The sequence below is a fragment of the Orycteropus afer genome, unplaced genomic scaffold (genome assembly GCF_000298275.1).
Source record: "Orycteropus afer afer isolate SDZICR_OR568_19922 unplaced genomic scaffold, OryAfe1.0 scaffold00029, whole genome shotgun sequence".
Classification (NCBI taxonomy): domain Eukaryota; kingdom Metazoa; phylum Chordata; class Mammalia; order Tubulidentata; family Orycteropodidae; genus Orycteropus; species Orycteropus afer.
The window spans coordinates 6,696,551-6,707,701 of record NW_006921616.1 but is presented as its reverse complement, the minus strand read 5'-3'; the positions used below and the strand labels follow the sequence as shown (position 1 = coordinate 6,707,701).

At 38.0% G+C, this 11,151-nt stretch overlaps 1 protein-coding gene across 1 annotated transcript in view; it reads right to left on the bottom strand.

Annotated features, from left to right (window-relative positions):
• LOC103192548 (GPI ethanolamine phosphate transferase 1) overlaps positions 1–11,151 on the bottom strand; it is a 148,783-nt gene that overhangs the window by 82,471 nt on the left and 55,161 nt on the right. The window contains exons 8-10 of the mRNA XM_007935543.1: positions 8,367–8,426; positions 8,098–8,190; positions 7,352–7,407 (exon numbers count right to left, since the gene is read on the bottom strand). Coding sequence (XP_007933734.1) covers positions 7,352–7,407; positions 8,098–8,190; positions 8,367–8,426 — 209 coding nt within the window. The remainder of the gene's footprint in view (positions 1–7,351; positions 7,408–8,097; positions 8,191–8,366; positions 8,427–11,151) is intronic.

The window sequence follows — 11,151 nt, the reverse complement described above, 5'->3', positions numbered from 1 at the left end:
TCCTTCTGAGGAGCAGCTGATGGGTTTGAACCACCAGCCTTCTGGTTAGCAGTCAAATGCCTTAGGCACTATGCTACCAGAGCTCCTAGAAAGATGTTTACTTGTTTTATTGACTATGCAAAAGCATTCAACTGTGTGGATCTTAACAAATTGTGGATAACATTGAGAAGAGTGGAAATTCAAGAACACTTAATTGTGCTCATAAGGAACCTGCATATAGACCAGGAAGTTGTCGTTCAAACAGAACAAGGAGGTACTGCACGGTTTAAAATCAGGAAGGGTGTGCATCAGGAATGTATCCCTTCACCATACTTATTTAGTCTGTATGCTTAGCAAATAATTCCAGAGAATGGACTTTATGAAGAAGAACATGGCATCAGGATTGGAGGAACTCATTAACAGCCTGTGACATGCAGATGACACAATCTTGCTTGCTGAAAGTAAAGATAACTTGAAGTATGTACTGATGAAGATTAAAGACTGCAGTATGGACTATCCCTCAACATAAAGAAAACAAAATCCTCACAACTGGACCACAATAGATGGAAAAAAGATTGAAGCTGTCAAAGATTTCATATTAATTGGATTCACAGTCAACACCCTTGGAAACAGCAGTCAAGAAATCAAACATCGTATTGCACTGGGAAAAGACCTCTTTAAAGTGCTGAAGAGCAAAGATGTCACTTTGAAGACTAAGGTGACCCTAACCCAAGCCATGGTGTTTTCAATCACTTCATACGCATGTGAAAGGTGGACAGTGAATAAGGAAGATGAAAGAAGAGTTGATGCTTTTGAGTTGTGGGGTTGGCAAAGAATACTGAAAGTATCATGGACGACCTGAAGAATGAACAAATCCATCCTGGGAGAAGTGCAGCTGGAATGCTCCTTGGAAGGGAGAATAGCCAGACTTCCTTTCACCTACTTTGGTCATATTATCAGAATGGACCATTCCTTGGAGAAGGTTAAGGGAGGGTCAGAGAAAAAGGGGAAGGCCCTCAACAAGATGGATTGACACAATGGCTGCAACAATGGGCTCAGTGCAGCAAGGATTGTGAGGATGGCACAAGACCAGGCAGTTTGTGTTCTGTTGGACGCAGGGTCACTATGAGTCAGAGCTGCCTCGATAACACCTAACAACAACAATGTGCTATATCCCACTCCTTGTTTAGTATAAGAACCTTTCTTTGAAAACACTCAACAGAGTGGATGACTTTGGAGTCATTAAGACCCTTTCTGTCTCTCCTTGGTACACCTTCTAATTAAATTATCTTTGTCTTCTTGAACTCTGTGTGGAATACTGGCTGCATTGCTCTGAGCCATGAACCTTGGCATTTTTCGGGTTACACTAGGATAGTGAAATACATGCAAGTTGTCCAAAAAAAAATAATCATTTTCCCAGAGTCAGTTTTCTTCTTAATCTATGCAGACATGATTACAGATATGAATAAACAAATAATTGAGCTAATTTGAAAGGTAATGTACTTGAAACACAACTTATCTGCATAGCAATTTGTGAGAAAAAATTTTCTTTGTTGACTGAATCTTTTATGTTGAAAACATAAATTTTAAAAGAATCTATAATCAAGACATCATGATTAAGCAAAAATAAAAAAAGAAACTAGTATCATCTTAATTGTGCACTTTCATTTGATTGCTATTTTTCCGTCTTCTTCCATGGTTACTTAAACAGACAGTAACCCATGGTTTCGGATTATCAAGAATTTTTATCACTTCCTCGGGGTAAACCACTCTGGGGAATAATAACTTCTTCAAACGCTACTCTATTACAAGTATTCTATCTTCCTTATTCTGATTTTTGTAACAATATTTCACGTTAATGTACACATGATTTGCTAGTTCAGTGATGAAATCTATCCATTTCAATTTAGGAAATGGAAAAATATTTCAAGGAGATATAAACAGGGAAACTTGGATAAAGAAATTATTTGAACAATTTGCATTCTTCTACCTTCATCAATGATGTAGAATCTCATAGAACTATCATCTTCACATAGTAACTCAATAAATGAATAATAATATTTTCCTATGCATGCATAAGATCTATAAAGCTTCTTGTTTCAGAAGATGAATTTTAGTTTTGAAGCAGAAAATTACGTTTCTTATAAACAATTCATGTTTAAAGGAAAGTGGTAGACAGGTTCACATTAAAACCAGTATTTATATTTGGTCTAAGGGAAGAACTGAAAAGGAACCAAAGTATTTTTCGTCATTTTAGTAGAAAATGCACTTTAAATTTTTTGTTAAACTCTCTGAGTTTCCTGAATTTACATAACAATTTTCAAATAAAAGTTCTATTAATAAGGTTTAATATCTCTTTCTCGTATTTTCAACATCTTTTAAGAAACCGTTTTTGTTTCTCATAACATAGAATTTTTTTTTCCTTTCAAATGTATGTAACAAACAAACTCACTGCTGTCTAGTTGGTCCTGACTCATAGCAACCCCTCCTTGGATTTCTGAGGCGTTATCTCTACAGAGGTAGATTGCCCAACCTTCCTTCCGAGGAGTGGCTGGTGGGTTTGAACCACCAGCCTTTTAGTTAGGAGTCAAATGCCTTGGGAACTGTGCCACCAGAGCTCCCTTAGATATATACTTTTCCAATATAAAGTGTTTTTCCTCCTTTTAAAGGTTCTTTGGCAAGCAGTCAAAACTTTTATGTTTCTCCCAGTCTTTCTGCTCCACCTGCTGGTCAGCCCTTGGTATACCATCAGGGTCCTTGGTTGATGTGGCCATGGACCCAACTTTTTTCCCACTGCGCCACTGGGTGGGTTCGAACTGCCAATCTTTTGGTTAGCAACCACGAGCTTAATAATTGAGCCACCAGGGCTCCTTTCAGGGTCCCTAGGCCCAAATTTTAGTATTTCTTTTTTGAGCAGTTGTAACTATTTATCTGGTAGCATAGTGGCTAAGGCACTTGACTGCTAACCAGAAGGCTGGCGGTTCAAATCCACCAGCCACTCCTGGGAACGAAGATAGGGCAATCTACGTCCGTAGTGATACTGCCTCGGAAACCCACGGAGGGGTCGCTATGAGTCGGGTCAGACTCGATGACACATAACAACAACAACTATTTATCAGGAGCTCTGGTAGCGTAGTGCCTAAGGCACTTGACTGCTAACCAGAAGTCTGGCTGTTCAAACCCACCAGCCAGTCCTCGGAAGGAAAGTTGGGCAATCTACTTCCATGGTGATACTGCCTCAGAAACCCATGGAGGGGTCGCTATGAGTCAGCTCCAACTTGATGGCCCATAACAACAACAACTATTTATCAGAATGGATATTTCATGACTTTTATTCTTTCTTAGAGGGCTTCAAAATATGAAAGACACAATTTACTTATTTTAAAAAAACAACAGGATATATAATTACCTTATGGATTCCCTGGAATTTTTTTACAAAAAAAAATAGGATTTTTTTTTCAATTGTAACAGAAATTAATTTAACAAAATCATTGCCAATTCTGTAATTTTTACATGTATAATTCAGTGATAATGCTTACTTTCTAGATGTGCAACCAATCACCACCACTATCCTTTTCCAAATTATTTCACCACCATGAACATAAACTAAAAAAAAAAACCAAACTCACTGCTGCCGTGTCAGATCCAACTCATAGCGACCCCTCCTTGGGTTTCCAAAGCGGTATCACTACGGAAGTAGATTGTGCCATTTTCCTTCCAAGGAGTGGCTGGTGGGTTTGAACCACCAGACTTCAGGTTAGTAGTCAAATGCCTTAGGCACTACATTACCAGAGCTCCCAAAAGAAACTCAGTGCCCCCTAAATAATAACCCTCTTTTTCCCCTTCCCTTCCATCCCTAGCAACACTAACTTTGTTCTCTATACCTTGCCTATCTCATATGTGCAGAATCACAAATTATTTGTCCTTTTGTGACTTACTTTTCTTAGCATAACGTTTTTCAGGTTCATCCATGTTGTAGTGTATGTGAAGACTTCATTTCTCTTTAAGGCTGAGTAATATTCCACTGTATGTTATGTACTACATTGTGTTTATCTATTTATCTGGTGATAAGACTATTCATTCATAGGTATGGACTTCACAAAATAGTTTGACAAGAACTTGGGCTATTTTGCTGAAAGGATGTGACAATATTCTTTCACCCTTTATGATGTTTGTGTGCCAACACTTACTCAGTACAGTTTATAAGCAAACAATGTGGACTTTGGTGTAGATACAAACTGGACAGAAAAGGACGATGTAGAAACGAACAAAAATCCTTGGATTGGAGACATAACAATGAAAAGCATCCACTCTACTCAGACGATAAATGGTGAAAACTGTTTTTCCAGCATATTGAAGATTAAAGAATTATAACACAGAGCTGACATTTAGCTGATGTTCCCAAATATATATCTCTATTTGAAAACACAGTCCTCCCTTGGTATCAGTATCTGTAGGGGATTAGTTCCAGGACCCCTTGCAGATCCGCAGATGTTCAAGTTCCTGACAATAATCTACATATCCTCCCATACACTTCAAGTCATCTCTACATTACTTTAACACCTAACAGAGTGTAAATGCTATGTAAATACGTAAATAGCACCTTCTGCTCCCTCTTAGTCTTTGAGGGACTTCTAAGGAGCTGCTTTTCTTTCCCTTCCCCTGACTTGGTTCCGGTGTGCTTTATCTATTTTATAGAATTTAATTATATAACCAATTAACTAATAAGTTACTATAATGCCTGCTTCCTCTGTATCAGTTAGCCATATGGACTTGCAGATCTCTTCTACATAGTCACACATATGTGTCCCAATCATATTACTCTATTTTTAAGATTTATGATATTACGCTTTATGTATATTTATGTACTGGCTTTTTTTCACTCAACAATCTATCTTACAAACTTTCCCATATAAGTATGTATAAATATACTTCATTATTCTTAAACTGCCACAGGCTAATTCACAGTATGGCTGTTAGCATTGTTAAGGTAACCATTCTCCTTTAATAATGGGCATTTAAAGTTGTTTCCAGTTTTCATTGTGATAAACAATACTGCAAACGTACAAGTATTTTTGTGGAAATAGACTTAAAGATACAGATTTTTTAAACATATGGTTTGGGCATCTATAAAACTACTTTGCAAACAGCTGTACCAGTTAAGGGTCCAATTAAGAGTATGCTTGGTTTCCAGGCTTGGCTCTGGATTTACAGCCTATATAATTTTAGGAAAATTACTTAACTTCTCCATGTCTGAGTTTCCTTCCTTGTAAAGTAGGTATGTAATAGTAGCTACCTCTGGGTTGGGAGTAACTTCTTCAATTCGTGGGAAACACACAGAACAGTTCCTTTGGGTTGGGTAGTGCTGAGAGCTGCCGTTACATCAGCTCTGACTCATGTAGGGACCTTGTGAGTAACTCAAACACTGCCCAGTCCTCCATCACCCTCACAATTTGGGGCATGTTGGAGCCCACTGCTGCAGTCACTGTGCCAATCCATCTTGTAGAGATTTTTCCTTATTTTTGTTGACCTTCTACTTTACTAAACACGATGTTCTTCTGTAGTGACTGGTCTTTCCTAATGATGTGTTTAAAGCAAGACAACTCTCCCCATGCTCACTTCTAAGGAGCATTCTGGCTTTACTTCTTCCAGGAAGGATCTGTTTCTTCTCCTGGAAGTCTATAGTATACTGAATATTCTTCACCAACATCACAATTCAAATGTATCAGTTCTTCATTCTTCCTTTTTCACTGTCCAGATTTCACATGCATAAGACAACTGAAAAGACCATGGCTTGGGTCAGACACATCTTAGTCATCAAAGTAACACCTTTGCTTTTTTGACATTTTAAAGAGGTCTTTTGCAGCAAATTTTCCTGTGCAGTACGCCATGTGATACCCTGACTGCTGCTTCCATAGGCATGGACTGTTGATCCTTGACAACGTCAATTTCCTTGCAATTGTCAGCAGTAAATGCTCAATAAATGTTATTACTTGTGAGGCAGATCTTATTTTCATAATTTATGGACCATTTATCTTTTCTCATTTGTGAATTTTCAGTTCTTGTTTGTCCATTTCCAACAAGTTGTTAATTTTTTTTCTTGATATCTAAGATTATAAATTCTATTATTACATTACAATATTTGTTATATATTTTGCAAATATTTTTTCCTAATTTGGCACTTAGATTTGTGTGATTATTTTATTAAAGTATTTATTTTTAAAATAATCAAATTATTCACCTTTTCCATAAGACTAACACTTTCATATATTTTAAAATATTTAGTTCTTTAATCAAAGTGTGATTTAGTTTTGCAAATGAAGCGTGGCTGGGGGCTCTAGCCTTATTTTTTTCCAAAGAGCTAATTTCCCAAATGCAATCCTTTCTTCCACTGATTTGACATACCAGTTTTAATCATAACCAAATCCCATACAGGTATTAGTCTCTTTAGGCTCTCTAATCTGTTCTACTATATACTAGTTTTAAACAATACCACATTGCTATAAATAATTATAATAGCTTTAGACTGTGCTTTGCTACAGAATAGAGCAAATATCTTACCTTGTTCTTCTTTCTTAATGCTTTTTAAACTATTTTGGAGCATTTATTCTTCCTTCCAAGTTTTAGAACCATGTTCTTGAATTATATGAAAACTTATTTTGTGATTTACACATGTCTTACAGGTTCAACCACCATCTTTATGCTAATGGCTCTAAAGGATAATCTTCATGACCAACCCACATCTCTATCCTGAGATCAAAGCACTTTTTAATAAACTAAATGATATCTTCAAATGTAAGTTGGACTCAGCAGCATTCAACCTTGCCTCTTGAATCAGCTTTTCTTTCTATAATCCATTATATAACAGCTTCTTCTCAATCAACCAAGCCAAAAGCCAGGGAGTGGCACTATTGCCTCTTCCTTACTGCCCTACACCTTCCCAGCCAACCAGTCAAGGCCTGTTAAATTCATAACCCTCTTAGTCCCTCCACCGCCTCTATTAGCTGTTGAAAGGTATCTAGCATCTGGCTCATTACTTAACAAAAAGACCAAAACAAGTTTTCAATTGGGAGCTGGCACTAATAATAGAAAAAGACAAAGTTTTAAGTAAACTAATATATCCTATCAGGAGCTCTGGTAGCATAGTGCCTAAAGCATTTGACTGTTAACCAGAAGGCTGGTGGTTCAAACCCACCAACCACTCCTCGGAAGTAAGACTGGGCAGTCCACTTCCATAGTGATACCGCCTCGGAAACCCAAGGTCACTGTGAGTCGGATACGACTTGACGGCAGTGAATAATATATCCTATCAGCAACAAATTCAGTGACAAATACTTTCCCTCAAGTTAACAAAAAGATGTAAAAGACTTACTTAAATGGAGTAAACAAAAATGATAACGTAACTTCTTTTTTCTGAGTCATTTTCACCTAGGAACCAAGTATGAAAATATTTTAATATATTACAAATGAGGAAAAAATTTATTTGATTTTGAAATATAAACATCTAGTACATCACTTTCCAAAGATGGCTAAGTACTTTGAAAATAAATGGAATTTTGTTACTGTATTATTTCATCAATATTGAAAAATATTTAACATTATCTTGCTATTATATTAATCTGAGAACTAAGCATGTCAAGTCTCTAAAATAACGTACTGGAATGTAATTAAAACTGCATTTTTTATAACTCTTAAAAAACAAAAGGAATCAATCTGAATTAAAAGTGTTAAAAGGCTGACTGACAGTTTTAGTTAAGGGCCACCTCTTTTAACTCTGTAAAGTATATGCTAATGTAAACAGAAGGACAAGAAATGTCATCTCTAATTGTACTTCTATGGGGCAAATCCCCATAGAATCCTAATATAGACATGGCTGCTAGTCTTCCTAAGCATATGTGGTAATCTTATAATTAGGAACACTCCTCAAAAGTAAATCAATATCCATACAGTAGCTCATGGAATCCACACCTCAGAAATGTGTAACTTTATATATGAAATGTAAAGTAACCTGCTATAGAAAATAATTCATTAAAACACAAAAATGAAATATTTTCACTTAATACATGATTTTAAATTTACAGTGTTCTCCACTTTTGTGTGTGAGATTTTTTTTTATACCTTGAACTGTTCAAGAATCTGGACTGCATTTGTAAGCATGCTCTCAGCTTTGAAGAGATCAGTGTTGTTAAGATAATCCACAGGAAGGATTCCCTGCAAATAAGAAACAATCCCCAATTAAGAAACATTACATAGACATACATACAAGAAAATACAGTTTTAAATATAATCGAAGTTGATACTGAAACAAACACATACGAAAGTGTAAATTTTACTGTACAATAATTTTTTACAAAACTGACAGCTGATAATAAAATTTTCTTCCTTACCACTGAATTAAGGGGAAAGGGAACTCCAATCAGAGAAGCCATCAATGGTGCGATGTCAGCCTACAAACAGAAAAAAGTTCAATTCTAAAACATCTACAAGCAGCTCTGGTAGCATGGTGCCTAAAGCATTTGACTGCTAACCAGAAGGCTGGTGGTTCAAATCCACCAACTGCTCTGCAGAAGGAAGATGGGGCAATCTACTTCCATAAAGATTTACTGCCTCAGAAACCCAAAGCAGGATGACTATGAGCTGGAATCAACTTGATGGCAGTGAGTTTGGTTTTTTGGAAGAAGTCTACAGGTGCCAATAAGATAATAAACAATTTAATCCAACTATATTTTTGAACACAACCATGAAATTTCTTATAATCCATTATCATTAAAATATTTAATATAAACTAGATGCTGACCTCTAAAAATGTCATTTGCTAGAGGTACATGAACTTAGGAAAAATAATTTTGAAAGAAACTGTTAAGACTCCCAAATGTAAAATACACGAACTTTACCATTTTATGTAACAGTTTTTTCCCCCCAGTATTATGCAATAGGATGTCCTAACTATACAGAAAATACGAAGACAATAGTACAGCTGAACAATGAATAAGGAAGACCAAAGAAGAATTGACGCCTTTGAATTACAGTGTTGGTAAAGAATACTGAACGTACCCCGGACCACGAGAAGAATGAGGAAATTTGTCTTGGATAAAGTACAGCCAGAATGCTCCTTGGAAAGGGAAAAGGAGAAACAGTCCCATGGACTTTGAACATGTTATCAAGAGGGACGAGTCCCTGGAGAAGGACATCATTCTTGGAAAAGTAGAGGGTCAGCAAAAAAGAGGAAGACCTTGAACGAAATGTATTGACACAGTGGCTGCAATGATGGGCTTAAACACAGCAATAATTGTAAGGATGGTACAAGGCACCAGGCAGTGTTTCATTCTGTTGTATACAGGGTCATTATTAGTTGGAACCAACTCAACAGCAACAAACAATAACAACAAAAAAACCTTCAACTGGAGAAAATGTATGTATTAACAAAAGAAATAAAGTATCTGTAAGAAGACTAGGTCAGCCAGTGAAATTCAGAAAAGATATAAACCACAGATGAGGTTCTTTAGCTAATGTTGTTGTTGTTATGTGCCATTGAGTTGTCACCAATTCATAGCGACCCCTCCTTGGGTTTCCGAGGCAGTATCACTAAGGAAGTAGATTGCCCCATCTTCCTTCGGAGGAGTGGCTGGCGGGTTTGAACCACCAGCCTTCCGGTTAGCAGTCAAATGCCTTAGGCACTATGCCACCAGAGCTCCCTCTTTAGCGAACAGACCCTAAATTCCACTTTAGACATCTCTCCTTTGCAGCCCAGTTTCTCAGAAGAGTTGTTCAGGCTTTCAGTCTCCACTTCCTCATGTCCTCATTACTCTCAGCCCACTGTAAACTTGCTTTGATTATTTATCATTCTGCAGACCACTCTCCCTAAGAAAGCCAACAACCTCCATTGTTCTAAACCTAATTGACTGTTTTATAATTGGCCTTTATAATTTTCAGGTAGTAACAGGCTTTGAAGTTAGAATGTCCATGCTTCAATCTCTGAGACCCTGGGCAAGTTACTGAACTTCTCCAACATGTCAGTTTCCTTGCAGTTAAAAAAAAGGTTAAAGTGTCTGCCTTACAGAGTTACGTCAGGGTGAAACAGGACGGCACTCACAAAGCGCCTGGCACCTAACAACCACACAGCAAGGGGCTACTTCTGTTGTGCGGTTATTACTTGGCCTCTCAGCGGCACTGTGCAGACCGCTCCCTCCTGACGTGCTCTCCCCGCCCAACCTCTGCTAAGCTGCTTTCACATCGCCCGGCTGCTCCTTTCTGGATACCTGGCTTTCACCCCCCATTTCAAGTTGGAATTTGTCAAGTTTGGTCCTAGGCCTTCACTTCTTTATACTTTTTACCATGTGAACTGTCTTACTAAGTGCCATCCCTCAGTAAACTGGGTCACTCTCACAGCCTCCTCCCCGTCCTTAAACCCAGTGCTGGCCTCCTCTAATCTGTTCTCCACCTGCAAGCAGAGGAGTATTTCCACCAAAGATCAGATCATGTCACTCTCCAGGCTTCAAACACATCAAGGGCTTCCTGAGCAACTAAGGTAAAGACCATGAGACCCACGAGGCCTTGCATGGTCTGCTGCTACCTCTGCCTCACACCACACCACCGTATCTGCTGCTCTGTAATCAGCTTTAAGGTCCTTTAACGCCACGTACCCTCTACCCACAGCTCCGTGCACATGCGGTTCCCTCTGCTCGAAAGCCTTCCTCTACCACCTTAGCCCCGTTAACTCTTCTCTCTCTACAGCCTCAGCTCCATCCTCACTTTCTCGCAGCCTCTCCTGATGGTGCAGTCCAGCCGATACATCCAGTCTATACTCACGTGGCTTCATAGGTCTCTTCTGTAGTCCTTACCACAGCTATCATTTTACAGTTTTTGTATGATTATTGGATTGGTGACAGTCTCGTCCCTAAACCATAAGCTCCCAGGTTGGGAACTGTGTCTGCTTTTACTCACATATACCCTTACGTATCACACAGACACTTACACACTGCCAACACAAGACAATGTGTGTGAAAGAAACAAACAATTCTCAACTTCTAATGAAGATTTGAATGCAGGAATGACTATTTAGATAACAACAGCCAACTTCAGTAAACAATTTTCTGATTATAATGTGGCCTGACTATGAGTAAAAGAGGCTCTTGTGACGTGGACTTCCTGTCCTTTGACAGGGCTTTCTTA